The 19,901-nt window shown below is 35.9% G+C and overlaps 1 protein-coding gene across 9 annotated transcripts in view; it reads left to right on the top strand.

Annotated features, from left to right (window-relative positions):
- Window positions 1–19,901, top strand: part of ZDBF2 (zinc finger DBF-type containing 2) — an 86,190-nt gene that overhangs the window by 14,332 nt on the left and 51,957 nt on the right. For 8 of the 9 annotated variants that reach the window (XR_012469436.1, XM_074191536.1, XM_074191535.1 and 5 more), the window contains 3 exons: window positions 9,594–9,645; window positions 12,575–12,695; window positions 14,941–15,068. Coding sequence is in view for 7 of the 9 variants with exons in the window: in XM_074191536.1 (XP_074047637.1) it covers window positions 12,636–12,695; window positions 14,941–15,068 (188 nt within the window). In the remaining 2 variants the exon portion in view is untranslated. Of the gene's footprint in view, window positions 1–9,593; window positions 9,646–12,574; window positions 12,696–14,940; window positions 15,069–19,901 lie in introns of those variants that run through there. The other variant, XM_074191537.1, reaches the window with a different exon arrangement.

Genomic DNA, 19,901 nt, shown 5'->3' with positions numbered 1-19,901 from the left:
CAACTTTATATATGATAAGTTTTAAAAAGATAAAATTCCTAATTAAATTCATATAAAATATTACTTCCTTCTGACTCCATATTTACCCCATCATTCATCAGGAAGGGAGGTCCTACAGAAAATATAGTTACCCAAATTTGAAAATAATTAAATGACTGTACCCATGGATGAATACCCAGTAAGGAGTTGATGTTAACTTGAAAGACAGCTTCTAGTAGTAGAAGATCAGAGGAATTTGTTGTTAGTTCTTTGTAGTTTAATATTTGTTGACAGTGACTAGTTGAAGGAATAAAAGATCTATCTTTTCCCAGATCTATGAATTCTTTCAGATTTAAGAGTGTCTTGAAGCTCAGTTGACTCATTAACACATGGAATTATAAAGTTGGGATCCAAGATAGATATGATTTGCTAGAATAATGAGCCAAATCCAGGAAAACAACAATTCATAGAAATAAATATAAAGTCCTGTGGCTAGATGGAAATGAAGTTCAAATAGAAATAATCTGGTTTTTCATACACTGTGATCCATGAAAAGTCAATAATGTGGTTGAGCTCCCAGAAAAACTATTTTGATTTTAGATCACTGAGAGTTGCAAGCAAGATTTTGCTTTTCTCTTCTGTACTTAGACCAAATCAAGAATCTGTTATTCTGCTTGGTGAAGACATTTATAAATTAGGGAGCATCAAAGGTGATAAAGAAACCATAGAACTTATCATATGAGATTTGTTTGAATGAAAGAGCTGGAAATTTTTAGTTTTGGAGAGTATAGTAATAGGTATCGTCAAGACTGAAATGTGCTCACCTTATGCTTAATGTAGATACGTATTGATTGATTGACTGGAAGAGAAATTAATTTAGTTTTTTTAAGGGTTTTTTTTTTTTTGGCAAGGCAAATGGGGTTAAGTGGCTTGCCCAGGGCCACACAGCTAGGTAATTATTAAATGTCTGAGGCCAGATTTGAACTCAGGTACTCTTGACTCCAGGGCCAGTGCTCTATCCACTGCGCCACCTAGCTGCCCCAAATTAATTTAGTTTTGCTTGATTTCAGAGGTTAAAACTAAGAAGAATGAATAATGTTTGTAGAGGAACAGATTTTAATTTGATTGTAAAGAAATAGCCCCTAATAATTAGAGTTATTCAGAGATGGGATAGCTTGCCTCCAAGTAATCATGTAGGTTTTCAGAAACTCATTGCAAACCTTCCATAGAGGCAGAATAATCTTGTTGACGATATTGTAGAACAGACTCTTGTTGAGTTCTAGTTAACTTGAAGGCATCTGAAATCTATTGGCATCCCGATAGTCTATTATTCTCTATTTTAAAAATAAAACATTAGTATTAAAAGTCATTAAAATGAAGGGGTGGAGCCAAGATGGTGGAGTTAGGGAAGAAATTCCTAGAAAGTCATTCCAAAAAAACTTCAAAAGTCATCAAATTATGACTCTAGCCAAAATTTAGAGGGGGCAGAACCCACACAAAGACTGAGTGGTACAATTTCCCAGTCCAAGACAGCTTAGAAGATCCACAGGAAAAGTCTGTTTCACTGGGACCGGGGGTTGGAAAGAGCTGCAGCGCAGCCCCGTTGGCACAGCTTGCTGGAACAGCCTGAGGGATACCTGGGTCCATGGCAGAGGCATCAGCTTCTAGTCCTCTTGGCCCAAGGAACACCAGGGACAGCTTGAAGAGGTGGTGAGAGAACTCTGCAGCACCAAAGTGAGCCCAGAGGCCTCAGAGCAGCTCAGCAGTGAGAACCTACAGCTGGAATCAGAGGAGCCACCCAGCATTTCCAGAGCGCCCAGCCCATGGGGGTGGGGATTGACTGCAGAGATCTCGCTCTCCCTGGGGCAGGACTCTGCTGTTTGCTCACATTCAGGTTGCAGTCTGGGCCCCCATAGTATCATAGAAGAGCAGGAACCCTCCTCTCAGCTCCACAGACCAGAGCACAGGCAAAAGAGCAGTGAAAAGCTCTCATAAGACCTTGGAGGAATTAAGGTCCCTGTACGGTGTTCCAACCCCCCACCCCATCCCCAAAGCCTTGGAAGTGTAGTAAATCAGTCATAGGCTGAGGAAATGAGGAAATAACAGAAAAAGAAGAACCTGACTATAGAAAATTACTTTGTTTCCATGGAGGATCAAAATACACACTCCAAAGATGACAAAGTTGAAGCTTCTTTATCCCAAGTCTCCAAGAGAAATAGGAAATGGGCTCAGGCTATGGATGAGCTCAGAAAAGACTTTGAAAAAAAAGTAAGGGATGTAGAGGAAAAATTAGGAAGAGAAATGAGAGTGATGCAGGTAAATCATGAAAACCAGATCAGCAGCTTGGTGAAAGAAATACAAACAATACTGAAGAAAATAACATGTTAAAAACCAGTTTAGGCCAAATGGAAAAAACTACCCAAAAGGCAAATAAGAAGAATGACAAATTAGAAGAAAATATGAACTACCTCATTGGAAAAACAATTGACTTAGAAAACAGATCCAGGAGAGATAATTTAAAAATTATTGGACTATCTGAAAGTCTTGACCAGGAAAAGAGCCTAGAATTCATTTTTCAAGAAATAATGCCACAAAATTATCCTGAGAAAGTAGAAGCAGAGGGTAAAAGAGCAAGTGAGAGAATTCATCTATTTCCATTTGAAAGAGATCCCAAAAGAAAAACTCCCAGGAATATTAAAGACAAATCCCCAAACTCCCAAATCAAAGAAAAATATTAAAAGCTACCAGAAACAAACAATTCAACTACTACAGCACTAGTCAGGATTACATAGGATTTGGCAGCATCTACATTAAGGGCTTGTATGACTTTGGAATATGATATTTGGGAAGGCAAAAGAGCTTGGTTTACAACTGGGAATCAACTACCCAGCAAAACTGAACATCCTATTTCAGGGAAAAGATGGACTTTAATAAAACAGGGGACTTTCAAAGTTTCCTGTTGAAATAACCAGAGCCGAACAGAAAATTTGATCTCCAAAAGTACAGGACTCAGATGAAGCATAGAGGGAGTGGATGAGAAGGGTTAATGATAAGGAACTTAATGATGTTGAACTGCTTGTATTCCTGCATGGGAAAAAGATACTGATAACTCATATGAGCCTTCTCATTTATAAGAGCAGTTAGAAGACGCACATATAAGACACAGGAGGGAATTGAATATAATGGTATAATGTAGTATAAAGATGGAGTCAGTGGTGATAAAGGAAAGTACTGGGAAGAAGGGAAAGGAGGGGAAGAAGGGGCTAAGATATTTCACATAAAAGAGTCAAGAAAAAGCTTTTGCAATGGAGTAGAACAGGGGAAGGCAAGGGGGAATGAATGAGCCTTCATTCTCATCCGAAATGGCCCAGGGAGGCGCTAACATACATACTTAATAGGGTATAGAAATCTATCTTACCCTAGAGAAAAATTAGAGGAAAGGGATGGGAAAAGAGGGACAGGGGAGGAGAGGAGTAGGTGATAGAAGAGAGGGAAGATTGTGGGAGAGGGTACTCAGATACAATACACTTCTGAACAGGGCCAGGATTAAAGGAGAGAGAGAATGGAATAAATGAGAGTGGGGAGGAATAGAGTGGAGGGAAATACAGCTAGTAATAACAACTGTGGGAAATTATATCAAAGCAACTTCTCTGGTGGACTTATGATAAAGAAGGCAACTTATCCCAGAGTCAGAGCCGTTGGAATCTAAACACAGACTGAAGTAGCTTTTTTTCCCTCTCTCACTATTCTTGAGGTTTCTCTATCTTTTTTGGGGGGGGAGGGGGTTTTATTTACTTTCCATAACAAGATTACTATAATAATATAAAATAAATACATACCATAAAAGGGAAAAAAAAAGAAAAAAGTCATTAAAACTAGACTGTATTTTTGCAACTACAACCACAGATGACTTTTACCTTTTGGGCTAAAAAACAGTTCCAGATTTTCATTGGCATATGAATTCATTTGTAGTGTTGCCTGCTCTGGAGAGCTATACTTCTGGAAGATGAATAATTGAGCATTTCTTTTCTTTTCTTTCTTTCTTTTTTTTTTTTAAATTTATTTTTTATTCTCATTTTGTACAAATGTTTTTTTACATTAATAAAATATTCTTGTTTTACAAGTAAACAAAAATACCCCTCTCCCCATGAATATAGATAGACTTGCTTGGGCGAGAAAAGTAAAGGGGAGAGAAAAAAAAATTAAAATTAAAAAATAGTAGTAATAATTGTAGGTATGGCCAGGTGGCTCAATGGACGAAGCACCAGCCCTGGAGCCACGAGCACCCGAGCCCATATCCAGCCCCATACACCCAACAATCACCCAGCCGTGTGACATGCAAGCCACCCAATCCCCACTGCCCTGCAAAAACTAAAAAGAAGGGGAAAAAAAAGACCCAAAATAAAATAAAATAGTAATAATAGTAGGGGTGGTTGGGTGGCAGACAGAGCATTGGCCCTTCAGCCAGGAGCACCTGGGTCCGAATCAGGCCCCAAGACACCCAAAGATCACCCTGCTATGTGGCCCCAGGCAGGCCACCCAGCCCCACTTGCCCTGCACCCCCCCCCCCCCAAATAATAATAATAATAAAAAATGTGCTTCAGTTTGTGTTCCAACACCACCAGCTCTGTTGTGGGTGGATCACATTCTTTAGGATAAGTCCATCACAAAAGCTATTTCCATAATTTTCCACTGTTGCCATTGCTGATCACAGCTCTCTCCATTTGTACTTCCCCACTACCATATATACTTTATTTTCTCTCTCCTTTCACTCTGTAGGGTAGCTGAGTGGCGCAGCAGATTGATCACCAACCCTGAGGCCAAGAGGCCCTGAGCCCACATACCACCCCTAAGGCCCAGAAACCACCGGGCCCTGTGGTCCCGGGACAGGCAATCCAATCCCAGTCCCTTGCAAGAAGTAAAAAGAAAATGTGTTATATCTGACCACTCTTCCCCCATGGTCCAGTCTCTCCTCCATCACTCACATTCCCCTCCCTTACTCCTATCCCTCTTCTCTGCTTCTTAATCTAGATGTCTATACCCCATTGAGTATATGTACTGTTTCCTCTCCTAGCCACCTCTGATGAGAGTGAAGATTCCCTCATTCCCCCTTGCCTTCCCCCCTTCCATATCATTGCAATAGCTCAATGTAATAAAGAAAAACCTTATTATATGAAAAACCTTAGCCTAGTCCTCCTCTCCTTTCTCTTACTCCCATTACATTTCCCTTTTCCCATTGACTCCATTTTTACAATATATTATATCTTCAAACTCAGCTCTCTCCTGTGCTTCATCCATAAAAGCTCCTTCTACCTGCTCTTATTAAATGAGAAGTTTCTTATGAGTATTATCAGTATCATTTTTCTATGCGGGAATACATGTAGTTCATCACTAAGTCCCTCATATTTTACCCTTCTCCTCCACTCTCTATGCTTCCCCTGAGTCCTGTATTTGAAAATCAAACTTTCTGTTCAGCTCTGGTTGTTTTAACAGGAACATTTGAAATTCCCCTGATTCATTGAAAGTCCATCTTTTTCCCTGGAAGAGGACATTCAGTTTTTCTGAGTAGTTGATTCTCGGTTGCATTCCAAGCTCTTTTGCCTTCTGGAATATTATATTCCAAGCTCTATAAGCTCTTAATGCAGTTATTAAGTCCTGTGTGATCCTTACTGCAGCTCCATGATATTTGAATTGTGTCCTTCTGGCTGCTTGCAATATTTTCTCTTTCACTTGGGAGTTCTGGAACTTGCTATAATATTCCTGTGTTTTTTTTTTTTTTGGATCTCTTTCCAGGGGAGATTGGCGGACTCTCTCAATTTCTTTTTTGCCCTCTTCTTTTAGGATATCAGGGCAATTTTCTTTTAGGAATTCTTTAAAAATGATGTCAAGGCTCTTTTCTTGATTATGACTTTCAGGTATCCCAGTAATTTTTAAATGATCTTTCCTGAATCTGTTTTCCAGATCAGTTGTTTTTTCAATGAGATGTTTCACATTTTCTCCTAATTTTCCATTCTTTTGGTTTTGAAGTATTGTGTTCTGACTTCTTGTAAAGTCATCAGCTTCCTTCAGCTCCATTCTAGACCTGAAGGATTTGACTTCCTCAGAGAGCTTTCTTATCTCTTTTTCCATCTGGCCAATTCTGCTTTTTAAAGCATTCTTCTCCTCAATACTTTTTGAACTGTTTTATCCTTAACCTATGCTAATTTTTAACATGCTAATTTTTATTTTTATTTTTTTAGGTTTTTGCAAGGCAAATGGGGTTAAGTGGCTTGCCCAAGGCCACACAGCTAGGTAATTATTAAGTGTTTGAGACCGTATTTGAACTCAAGTACTCCTGATTCCAGGGCCAGTGCTTTATCCACTACGCCACCTAGCTGCCCCTATATGCTATTTTCTTTAGCATTTTTTTGGATTTCCTTGACTAAGCTGCTGACTTCTTTTTCATGTTTTTCCTGCATCTCATTTCTTTTCCCAATTTTTCTTCTATCTCCCTTACTTGATTTTCAAAATCTTTCTTGAGCTCTGTCATAGCCTGAGCCCAATTTCCATTTTTTCCTGGAGTCTTTAAATGCAAGAGCTTGGACTTCTTCATCTTCAGATTGGGTATTTTGTTCCTTCTTGGGATCATAGACAATGTATTTCTCAGTGGTGTTCTACTTTTTTTCTGTTTAGTCATTTCCCCAGCCTGTGTCTGGTCTTGGGGTGCTTCCTGAGCTTTTGAGTATTATTGGGAGCCCCTCCCCCAAGGATCTCAATGTGTGAAGCTCTGTCTTCCCTCCTGGTCTGTGAATGACCACAAGTACACCCCTCTGCCATGGGGCTGAGGTGTTGGGGGGGCCCTGCTGTTCTATGGGAGGCCTTGACTGATCAGGATCTGAATGTGGTCAGAGCCCCAAAGTCCTGTTCCAGGTACAGAGGACAGATCTCGAAAGTCTCTCTCCACCCCCTTACCTAGGCTGAGTACTCAAGGCTCAGTTGCCTGGGGGCTCCTGCTTTCCAGCTCCACTTGCTTTTGGTTCTTGGATCTGGGTTGCTAGGGCTGCTTGCTGAGTGCCCAGAGGGCTGGCTTCATGTGCTCAGAAAACTGCCCCTGTGAACTGGCTGCCAGGTGCCTGGGGCTGCCTCCGGGAGGCTGAAGTTCCTTTACTCTGTCGAGCAGCCCCTCTAACCTCATGGAGCGCAGCCTTTCCACTATTTTCCAGGTTACCTTGGGCTGGTGAACTGCCTCACTGGATCCCTCTGTGGGTTCTGTCTCGCGAAAATTTAGTTAGAGTCCTTATTTTATAAGTTTTGAGAGAGGCTCTTCTATCACCATCTTGGCTCTCTGTCCTCCGTTCTTGAAGAGGAACATACCATCAAGGATGTAATGCCATGACATGCAAGTGAATTGGTTTTGACTAAGAGAGAACTGTACCAAATCACTGACCTCATTTTCTCCTCCAGAGCCACCTGGGTCTAGTGTCCAGATATGTGTCAGGATAGATTGGAGATGATCCTGGATACATTGGGAGGTGTTGGCTTTTTTAAGATAGTTTTTTAACATAAGATGTTTGCCCTTCATTCTGGAAGAAGATCATGACATTAGGGAGTTGAAGCCATGACAAGCACATCAATCATATTTGAATTAGAGGGGCTGTGCTAAGTCAACAGCCTCACTTATTCCTTTAGAACCATCTGAGTCTAGTTGCCAGATATGAATCAGAATGCAAGGAAATCAGGTTTAAGTGACTTGCCCAGAGTCATATTGCTAGTAAGTATTAAGTGCCTGAGACTGGATTCAAACTCCCATCCTCCTAAATTCAAGGCTAGTGCTCTATCACTTACTTGTCCAGGGTCTTTAACAACTCTCAGTTTTACTGAGGTAACACTCATTCAGTGATTAAGGTTAGGCAAGAAAGAAATGAGGCAGAGGTGGGTCTCTTTAACCTATTCCTCCCCCTTCACCCCCCCATCCCAATCTCCCCAAAAAAGTCCCATTATGCAGTTTGGCCAAGGATCAAAGTAGCTCTCAAGCTGTGATTCATAAAAGGGATATTTTTTCCCTCTTTGTACTATTGTTAATTCAAGTAATAGAGTGATTATGCACATAGGCAGTACTTAAGTTTTTTGGTTTATTTTGCATGGAATCATTTTTTCTTAGAGGGCAGGATGCCTTTGCAGATAAAGTACTGAATTTGGATTAAAGAAGATTTGGGTTCAAATCCTTCCTCAGAGGTTAATAGCTGTATATATCCTTCACTTAATTTTCATGCACCTCAGGCATGGATTATGATCTTATTTGTAAGGGTGGAAGCAATTTTCACATTGGAAGTTCCTTATACTTAATGAAATCAGTGACTTCTTTGTATTCAGATAATTTCTTCTTTGGTCTTGAAGATTCTTTTGATCTTACTATTTTCTTTGCCTCTTTTTCTTACCATATGATTTAGCCTTTTATTTTATGATGACATAATTATCACTTGTGCAAATGATGAAAAAAAGCATTAGAGAAAAAAAGCCATTCTATGGAACTAACAACATGACAATAAACTACAACTGTATATCCTCTAGTTGTGGTAAGTGTTGTGACCTCTAATGTTTCTAGGTGTCTTGAAAGAGTTCAAAGACTCAAACCTTCGTTGAATGAAGAGGCAAAACTTTATTATGATGGTATTAAATAGGGCTAATAAGTTTCTTAAGGGAACTAGCAAGCTAGAGAGGGATAAGCAATGACTTTTGGGAAAACCCAGAGCAGGTGTGCCAGTTATGCTAATCTCATGGTTTTAGCTCAGTAGGTCAACTGGTGATCCTGTTTGTTGCTGGTCAGCATCCTGTTGGTGTCAGTATAAGATAGCTGTCAGTATAAGGTACAAGCATCACTATTCAGTGTTCCATATCCATAGTCTTCCTCCTTTTAACACAGTAGAAGAAGGTACATTCTCATATCTCTTTTTCAGGGCCCAATATGGCCATTAAAATTATTCAGTATTCAGTTTTGATAAATTTTTTGTTTCTTTTTTACATTACTGTTTTTCTGGTTATGCTTAACTTCACTTTGAATCAGTTTATTTAGGTCTTCCTTTATCTCTGTATTTTCGTTTTTCAAATTTTATTTTTCATTTATTGAGCATTTTTCTCCCCCTACTATTTCCCTATCCTTACCCATATGTCTCTATTCCCATTGGAGAAGACAAACCAAGTTCTGACAACAAATAAGCATAGTCAAGCAAAGCAAATTCCCATATTGTTTGTCTCCTTTTCTTATCCTTGTTAAGAATGCTATATAACTTAATTATTTGACAACTATTGTTTTTTTCCCTAAAGGTTTTATAATGAGTTCCATAGCATACTCACCAGACTCAGCATTATTCTGATGATGTTAGGTTGTGAGACTCAGAAAAGTTGTTGGAAATGTATTTTATTGAAAAATAATCTTTAATCTTTTTTGATTTGAAATATCACCTAATAGTGAGACTTTATTTTTTTTACCATTTATGATAGCATTATGTCTATGTGAAATGAAAATACACCTTTAGTCAAAGAAAGTCCTTACAGTCAGTTGGAAGCTGAAGAGCAAACTAAGAGGGTCTTCCTAAGTACTCTCTTGTTTTTCATTGTTTCTTTTTAATTCACAGATGTCTAATGGGATTAAAACTGCTGAGGTGTCTTCTGTTTTTTCCATACAAGGTAATGTATTATTATTATTATTATTATTATTATTGAAATTATTAAACTACTCATCAGTGGAGTGCTATAAAACTACTAAGATAGTTGCTTTTAACTCAGGCATCCAGATTAGTGTAAGCATAGGTTCTAAGTAAACTTTTTCTACTGACAGATGTTTCACTATTCATTAGCATCCAAATGGTAGGTTTTATTACTTCATAGGAATATTGCTTGAACCTTTGAGTTAAAACTTCAGTTCATCTGTGTCTCTCAGTGGCTGTGGTAGTGCATAGGAGTCATAAATATTCCATTGTTATTATTTTTGTCATATTTGTGCTGTAGCATCTCTAATAAATCTTATTTACATTCTTTTTTCATTAAAATTTACATAGATTATATCTTAAAATATTTTTAGACATCAAATGCTTAAGCTATAGTTTGAAGAACAATTTTGTTATTTTTTTAGTAAAAGTCTGTTTTGAACATTATATGTAAGAATTTTAATATTTTAAGAATTTTATTAATAAAACATAATAAAATAAAATATAGTATGGCTCTGCTTTTAGGTCTGATTTTGTTCACAGGCATTTTATATTGGTGTCATAGTGGGAAAAATTATAAAAAAGATTTGGATATTATTAAATTTGGATAGCTAAAGTATTTTGAGGAAGTCTATTTTGAGAAAACTTGAAAAAATTTATAGACTTTTTGAGACTTCTGTGAAATTGTACTTTCTCTTCAAAAATATTGCATTTAAAAATGCTTATTTTTTAATGGTTTAGATTTAAAATTAGGCTTGAAGTCTAATGACTTGTGATTTATACTTGTTAAAATTAAAAACTATTTGAGGGATTTTGGATTGTAGTTTCCATTTAGCTAGTGGAGGTAGTAAGGCAGCAGTACAAAGAAAGATAAACTTGCAGATCCTGATTTATGTTTTCTTTTTTCCCACAGTATTCATTGATTCAATTTTCTTGTGGGTATAGGAAGGCAGGCCATTGGAAGCTCTCAGAGGAGGAGAGAAAGAAATCTCTGGTTAAGTTCATTCCAGGGATAGAAATGGACATTTTGGGACTGCTAGGTGGCGTAGTGGATAAAGCACTGGCCTTGGAATCAGGAGTACCTGGGTTCAAATATGGTCTCAGACACTTAATAATTACCTAGCTGTGTGGCCTTGGGCAAGCCACTTAACCCCATTTGCCTTGCAAAAAACCTAAAAAAAAAATGGGCATTTTAACTTGAAGTAAATAAATAGTTGAACACTTTTATATCTGGTATTTCATTGATTTTAATGATAAAAATCTTTTTCAGTTGCAGTATAATGACCTGTTTATTTTGCTCTAATCATAATGACTCTTATAATAATACTTGGAGTAGTAAGAGAAGCTAGTGGGAAAATCAGATGTCTTTTCATGTAGTGATTTAAACATGGGGAAACTATCTCCTTCCTTGGCCCTGTTTCCTCATCAGGAAAATGGAGGGATTTATATTAGATCTTTTCTTTTTAAATATAGATTTATTTATTTTTCCAACTATATGCAAAGATAGTTTTCAGCATCCATTTTTTTTTGTAAGGCTTTGAGTTTCACCATTTTTTCCCTTTCTCCTTTCCCTTGCCCTTCCCTTGACAGTGAGTAATTGTATTAGATATTTTCTAAAATCTCTAAATCTTGTGAAATCCTTTGAAGAATGTTACAGAATATATAGTTCAAATATTTGTGAGATATTACTAATGATAATCTGTAGTAGAGATTACTGTAGTAGAACTGTCAAAACTTATTTCTTTAGAAAGTGAAAACATTGTTATTTTTAAAATTTGAGTATGATTAATCTAAAATTTAAAATATTAAATTAATTTCAAGTTGCACTAGTATGGCATTGGGGATAGAGGCCTCCTATTGGTGTCAGGGAGATCTGCTATGAATATCTAAGTATTAGGTGATTAGGGTAGGTTACATCACCTCTTAATGTCCCAGACAGCTCTCTGGGACTGCATATTATAGATAAGTTCCTGTCTACCTTGAATGAGGGAATTCCTTAAGGTAACAACACAGGTCTACATCCTATTCCTCCTCCAGTAATAAATATTTTTAAACATTTTATTTTATTTCCAAGCTAATTAGAAGAGATCATGTGGCATAGGGATGTTTAAAATAAGGAATCAGAGATTTTAGGAGGAAGTTGTGGAATATCATATTTATAGTGTTCATTTGACATTGTATTATAAATCCTCCATTTGAATATTTAATTAAAATGCAAAGGAACTTTGCAAAAATAGAAATATTTTACAAATATTAAAATAATAAGTTCAGGGTACAAACTATTTTAGTTTGCTAGTGTTCTCAAAGAAGTAATTTTTCTCGAGACTGATTATGGTATTCCCTAGGATGATGTTATTCCCACAGAATTAAACCATAATAATCAAAATGACTAACTCCCAAGAAATTATTGTAAATCTAGTCTTTACTCTTCCCAAATGCTTGAAGCTGTTCTTTAGAAGACTGTCATCTTTTAATATTCATTGTAGTTCTCAAAGGTGGGCTAGATAGCCTGTTGTGTTCTCACCAGATGCAGCACTACCTGGGGAATAGCAAAGTGCAGTATTTAGAATAAAATTCTGTTTGTTGATGTTATTTCTTTAAATTTTAAAAAACCTTACTTTAGGGAAGCTAAGTGGAGAAGTGGGATACAAGACCAAACCAGCTAAACATAAGTTCAAATCCAGCCTCATACACTTATTAATTGTTTAGCTGTGTGACCTTGGGCAAGTCACTTAACCTAATTGCCTTAAATAAAAAAATTTAAAAATCTTTTTTTTCATTATAAAAAGCATTTCGTTTTTGCTGCCTTCTTAATCTGCCCCATATCTCCAGTCCCTCTATTAAAACAAACAAATTCTTAGCAGATTTCTTTTTGGTATTGTGATGCTGTTCATATCTCTTCATTTTAGTTTGAGAGTTTGAAGCCACAAGATAGCTGGGCAAGACTGCCACCTTAGCAGCAGCTCCATCATGCAGAACCGCCAAGGCTACTGCAACTGCTGCCATGTGCACTACATCAACCTTGAACAGGTGAGAGCCACCTAGCTTTAGCCCAGCCTAAGTAATAGGAACCTAGCTTTTATTCTGAGTCTTGTGGACAACATTAGTATAAATAAAGATCTTGGGTTTTAGAAATGAGATTCAGGTTTTTAGAATTAGAGTTTTCTTTCCATTCTATTGAGACCATGTACTTGAAAGTTTTTCTCCACGTTAAAAGATGTATATCTAGATTATAAACTTAGTAGCATTAGAATGAAGTGCTTCTTTCTCTTTTAATTTTAAATTCATATTAATTTTTAGATCACTTTCATTCCTGATCTGTTATCATAATTTATTTACTAAGAGAATAAAAAATTAAAGTTCAAAAAACTCTTTATCAGAACTAATCAACATGCCAATTTAGTCTGATGTTTGTTTTTTACCACTGCAGTTTTTCAACATCCTTAGTTCTCCACCCCTGTAGAAAATAGATGGAGGCTGCTTTTTGATGTCTTTGAGACCAAGCTTGTTCATTCTAATTACATAATATTCACTTTTTTCCTTTTTAAATTTTTAATTCACATTTTGTTACATTATTGCATTTCTATTACATTTCACATTTTGGAGTCATGTTGTTCCATACTTCTTCATTACTTTTTATGAGACAGAGGTATTCAATTATATTCATGTACCTCAATACCTCAATCAGTGGGTATCTATTTTGTTTACTGTTCTTTGCTAGGGCAAAAAATGTTTCTGTGACAGTTTTGGGGTATATGATATCTTTCTTTTTGTCTTTGACTTCCTTTGGAATATATGCTGGACAGGGTTATCTGCAGATCAGAGGATTGAGAGAGAAATTAGTCGTTTTTTAAAAAGCATAATTCTAAATTGCTTTTCCAAATCCTTAGACAATTACACAGCTCTAATAACTGTTGTCTGCCTTTTCTTCTTTCATCTTTTCCTTTCCAATATTATCACTTGATAAGTAATTTTTTGTATGTTTGTTCTTTTCCTAAATATACAGACAGCTAAACATAGTAGGTTTTTACCTTTGAAGTTGACATGATAAAAATTCAAGTACAATCTCTAAAGTTTAGCATGTTAATATGTTTTGTTAATTTAGATTTATATATTTATAGTTTTAAAAGTCTTGGAAACCTAGGGAGTAAGCATTAAAGTTTATAGGTGGGTTTTTAGGTGTGGCTTGTATAAGCTAAGGTAAAACCATTATTACTTTGTTGTCTTCCATTTATCTAAATGCATTACCTTTCTTGGAGGAGCAAGGGCTAGTCTATTAGTTTTAAAGGTAACTTTGCTTATTTCTGTTCATCTCTTAGTTTACTCTGAATGTCAGGTCTTGAAAGAGTAAGAACAATCTCATCTGGAGTCAGATGAGATTGTGATAATCATGATTAGTTAAGATTATGAATGTGGCTTTAGGTCAGGATTTCCAGATAACCCTAGGAAGGAAGTACTTTTTATAGTTTTCTCTGTAGATTACATTTTGGAAAGCATACTTTCCCAAAAACATTTATAAACTACCTATGAGACAATTTAATTTTCCAGTTGCATCTTTAGCCTTGTTGTATAGGATAATTAAACAAAAGTAGCTGAAGCTTTACATTTTGTAGTGAATTCAGTTCAGTCTAGTAAACATTTATTGGCCCCTTTAGCTAGACCAAGGCATGTTCCAGATTTTGGAATACAAAGTTGAAATAGACATAATCCTTGTGATTGAGGAGCTTAGTCTGTTGGGAAAAGCATTGGATTTGGAAAAAAGTACTTGATTTAGAGCTGACTGCTGCTGCCTTTGAACCTTGTTGAACTTCATATGCACCTATCAAATTAGCAGGTTAGTTCTGATGTTCTCTTAGGTCTCTTCTAACTCTAACTTGTATATATTTAGTCTAAAAGGAGGATAAGATATATATATATATATGTGTATATATATATATATATATACACATATATATATATATATATGTATATATATATATATATCAATGAGTATAAGACAAAATAGAATGGACAAAGTGCCAAGAAATACTTTAAGGTGTGAAAAATTCAAGGAGAGAATGGAATTTAAATAAACACTCAAGCCTTTTCTAGCATCTTTTATTGTAAAATTGGGAATTTTAATTTCAATACCAACCATAGCATCTTACAACTAAATAGTACTCAGTTAATGTTTGTTGGTTTGAATGGAATTGGATCTCATAACCTTTACATGAATTCATTTTTGTATCATTTGTGCCTCCCTTTGAGTGATAACGCAGTCTCCCTTTCTTTGCAGCATATAATCAGCCCCCAACACAGATACTTTGCAACATACTGTAGGTATCGGCTGGGTACCAATAGTCTTTTGGATCGATTCCTTCATGATGTCATGCAGTATCATCCACACCAGTATTATGATTACAGGTAAAACAGAGTGATTGTGGGTGGGATGAAGGAAGATATTAATAGTGCTATAACCCACATCATATCATGGTAAATAAAAGTGTAAAACGTTTCAGTGGAATACAACTCTAAATGTAAATTTTCTCATCAGAGAACAAAGGTTAAAATGAAAAATTTGAGTAGAAAATTTCTTTGGGAATTATTTCATGTTTTTAAAAGTAAGAAATTGGGGGCAGCTAGGTTGTGTAGTGGATAGAGCACTGGCCCTGGAGTCAGGAGTACCTGAGTTCAAATCTGGTCTCAGACACTTAATAATTACCTAGCTGTTTGGCCTTGGGCAAGCCACTTAACCCCATTTGCCCTGCAAAAACCTAAAAAAAAAAATTAAATTAAGAAATTTCACTTATATAGACTTAGTTTCTTTTCTTGCCTTTTTTTTAAAGAAAGACTCAGCTCAGAGATTATATAAAGGATGATAGTTCACTACATTTCATTAGAAACAAATGTGTGATCATTAGAATATCATTCACTATCAATGTAGGTAGAATTCTATAGAAAGAATGCATTAGGAAACAAGTTTTTAAAATATTATTAACTGAAAGGTTAATGAAAAGTAAGAATAAATATGGTTAGACCAAAAGACATTATTAAATTTTATAGTGATAGAAAAAATGACAGAAAGGACCTTTCAAGAGAGCTATCTCCTATTCTTTGATATTTTATGTAAGTTCCTTTTTGGCAGTCATTGTCTTCATCTTTTTATCCCCTATATTATCTAGCATAGTATTTTACGTAGTGTAAGCTTTCTTCAAGTATATAAGTATTTGTTGAATTCCATTCAATCCAGCAAAAATTTAGGTGTTTCTATTATACTCATTTTCTTGAGATTTTTCTTTTTTTGTTTATTTTTTCTTTTGCCAAATGATAGGATAAAAAAAGTTTTGCTTTGTTTGGCCCTCTATTATTTAACAGTAATCCCAATGTTCTCAAAGCACAAAGTTTGGTAGGGCCTACCATGTAAGAAGCTTTTGATCAAAGGCCTGGTCCTGGATTCTGTTTAAATGTGTCTGAGAACCACCCTGGCTGAGTTCATAGGATTTTAGTATCACTGAGGTGATCATTTAAAAAGAAAAACTGAAGAACAATTAAATCATTTGGTAAACACAATGGAGGATCTATATAGATGAAATCACACATTCTTAAAATATGTTTAAATGCAGAAAATCAGACTTGTGGTGAGTTTGCCACATTTAAACTAGCTGGTTTAGACAGAAGATATGTTTGAAAAAGTTATATTTTGGTCTACCCAAAATTAGCTATGGTGTGAACACCAGAAGAATGGTTCCTTGGAACATAGTATTATAGTGAAAAGAAACTGCTATGGAAAACTCTTCATGGACTGTGTAGAACCTAGTTGGGATGGTCTTTTAGCCCTTCTACATCTGCATGTCAGTGCTCAGATATCTATAAACCTGTTTAATAGAAACTTTTAAAGTGATAACTTGAAAGACATTGAATCATATTCTTTGCTTTTGGCAAGTTTTATTCATAAATAATGTTAGCTTGTCTGTTGAATGCCTACATGTGTTCTTCAGGGTCTGAATTATATCAATCCTCACATTCTTATTGTGAATTAAAGCAGAAGGTAAAGAGAAGTTGTAATTAAATGGAAGGGGAGCTGACAGGTTTTTTTCTCAAATTGGCAAATAAAGAAATTGGACAAGTTGGTTAAATTATGCATCCAGGGATAACAATAAGTAAAAGATTTCATGGGTAATTATTTCAGTGCTCATGATGAGCAAAAGGCCACCATGAAGATAACAATAACTTTTTATACATCATTATTTATCATAGAGATTGAGGAGATAGAAAAATTCTGTTAAGAACACAAGAAATCCTTCAGATTAAATCAACATAAACTTTGGAGACTTCAGTTACATAGATGAACAGAGAAGAAAGACATAATACTATATCAGAATATTTGGTTTATCATTGAGACGAAAAAAGAAGATGCTAAAGTCTTACAAAAGACATGCCTATTTATCATTACTATTTCTTTGATGGAAGTGGTGCAGTGGTTAGAGCACTGATTTGACTCTTAATAGCTGTATGACTCTAGACAAGTCATTTCACTCTGATTGCCTCACATCCAGAGCCATCTCTAGTCTTCCTGATTAATTTCTGGCCACTGGAACCAGGTGTCTCAGGAGAAGAAAGTAAGGCTTGGTGACTTAGCATAGCACTCCCTCATTCAGATCCAATTCATGTGCTTGTCATGGCATCACCTCCCTGATATAGTGGTAAATGAAGGACAAGCATTATTTCTTTGAGAAAAGATTGGATAGTAATCACTGAATAGCATCATAAAAGTTTATTAGGCAATAGTAACATTAAAATGAGATAAATTATATTTTAATCAACAACATATAATTAGTAACTGATGTGAGTCCTCTCCACATCAGGTTCCTGTGAATAGTCAGACAACTGATTTCATAGGAGGACAAATGTTGAACTGTAAGGAATCCCCTCCCCTTCATTAGAGAAGTTGGTCAGCTTATCCCGTGGGTGTGAGCCCAGGTCTTGGCTAAAGCCAGCAGTCTTGACCAAACATCATATTGGTGTGGATGAAGGCATCCTCAGTGTGTTTCTCGTATGTGCCTGTCTACTTAAATGTTGCCAAATGATAGGATAAAAAAAAGTCTTGCTCCCTAGGGCAGGGACTGGTTTTGTGATCCTCATCCTTAGCACATAGTAAGTGCTTAATAAGGACTTGTTGCTTGTTTGCTGAAAGAATAATGATGAGAAGATAAGGTGTTGAGTAAAACAATTTCAGTTTGATTTTTTTAAGCAAAATAATGAAATGGAAAGTAAATGAAAATTAAATTAAAGAACATAAATTACCTAAATTCTTAAGGAACTTGAGATAGGATAAACCTAATACTTTAATGAAAATCAGAGAGCCTAGAAAACTACTGTGCCTTTGAAGTCTGATCCTCATTGCTTTGTGAGATATGACAACCAAGGACAATGCCAATTTAGAATATAAACTCATTTGTAAAATCTATTAGAGGAGGGTCATATGGAAGATTACAAGTTGGCATAGTGGATAAAGCACTGGCCTTGGAGTCAGGAGTACCTGGGTTCAAATCCAGTCTCAGAAACTTAATAATTACCTAGCTGTGTGGCCTTGGGCAAGCCACTGAACCCTATTTGCCTTGCAAAAAAAAAAAACCCTAAAAAAAAAGAAAAACTATAGGGGGGATCTAATTTATAGAACACTTGATTTGAGCAAAGTTATTTCAAGGGCATTTGAGGATAAAAATAGAAAAATAAAACTAATGAAAAATGGAAGAGATCTATAAATATTTTCATGAAAACTTTTTACCATTAAGTGATGGTGGATTCTAACATCATAGCCCTAGATATGCTGAGGAAGTAGAATTATCATTGAAGAAAACATAAAAAGAGAACCTGGATTAGAATGGAGGTATACAGATGAGGTTCACACTGGAAGCTATTTAATTTGAATAATGTTGGGGGGGGGTCAATATCTGAAGGAAAAAGCTTGGAAAAAACCTGTACCTATTACTAAAAAAAGGATGATCAAAACAAACAACTGTTGACCAGTTCTCAATTTTCTTGCCACTATAAAATCCTTGAGAATAATCTGAATACTCATCAAGACCATCCTTAATATAAGCTTGAGAAAAATGTGGATTGTAACAAATTATATTCTACATTAGATTTCATCTTTTCAGCCACTCAGTTGCCTGAGAGATAAAGAGAATTCAAGACGCTGATTTATTTTTTATTTTTTGGAAATAGAAAAGGATTTGACCTGGTATAACATATTAATTTCTTAGAAATTATTCAGCACATCTGAATTGGGAGGGCTGTATTGAGTTTATTGAATAGAGGCAAAGGAGTTGGTCAGGCTCTCCTGTTGGAATTCCTCATGATTTTACATCAGATGCTTTCTAAATAGTGATTTTGTTAAGTCAGGGACTATACCAGAAAATAAAATATATTACATGTGCACAAAGTTAATATTTCTTTCTTTTAGAAAGATTTTATTTATTCTGAATTTCATAATTTTCCCCCTAACCTTGCTTCGCTACCCCTACCCCCCACAAAAGGCAGTTTGTTACATTGTTTCCATGGTATGCATTGCTCTAAGTTGAATGTGATGAGAGAAAAAATCATATCCTTATGAGATCTAGCAGAATTACCCAATAAGATAACATTTTGGGGCAGCTAGGTGGCACAGTGGATAGAGCATTGGCCCTAGAGTCAGGAGTACCTGAGTTCAAATCTGACCTCAGACACTTAATAATTACCTAGCTGTGTGGTCTTGGGTAAGCCACTTAACTCCATTTGCTTTGCAAAAACTTTGTGTGTGTGTGTGTGTGTGTGTGTGTGTGTGTGTGTGTGTGTGTATATATTTTTTTTTTAACTTTTTCTAAAAAATTAAAGGTAATAGTCTCTTTGGTCTTTGTTCAAGCTCAAACAATTCTTTCTCAGGATACACATGGCATTCTTTGTCCCAGATACCCTAAAATTGTGCCTGATTGTTGCCATATTGGTATGAGCACAAAGTTAATATTTCTGAACCCAAATTTATGGGAAGACTATTTTGGGTAATGATAGAATGGTTGAAGTTATAGTAAAATAGCCTCCAGTTAAGGGGATGTGAGCTTCCAAGCTTTCAGTGTGTCTGCCTTTGGACCTACTTGTGGAGCCCACTGTTGTATTTATATCATTGTTGTCAAACTCAAGTAGAAAATGTAGGTCACTACTGTATATTGATGTAAAATAATCACATATTAATACTAAATATAATCTACAATTTAAACA

The sequence above is a fragment of the Macrotis lagotis genome, chromosome 6, assembly GCF_037893015.1.
Source record: "Macrotis lagotis isolate mMagLag1 chromosome 6, bilby.v1.9.chrom.fasta, whole genome shotgun sequence".
Taxonomy (NCBI): Eukaryota; Metazoa; Chordata; class Mammalia; order Peramelemorphia; family Peramelidae; genus Macrotis; species Macrotis lagotis.
Note: the sequence above shows the minus strand (reverse complement) of the source record. Positions and strands in the feature narration are given on the sequence as shown.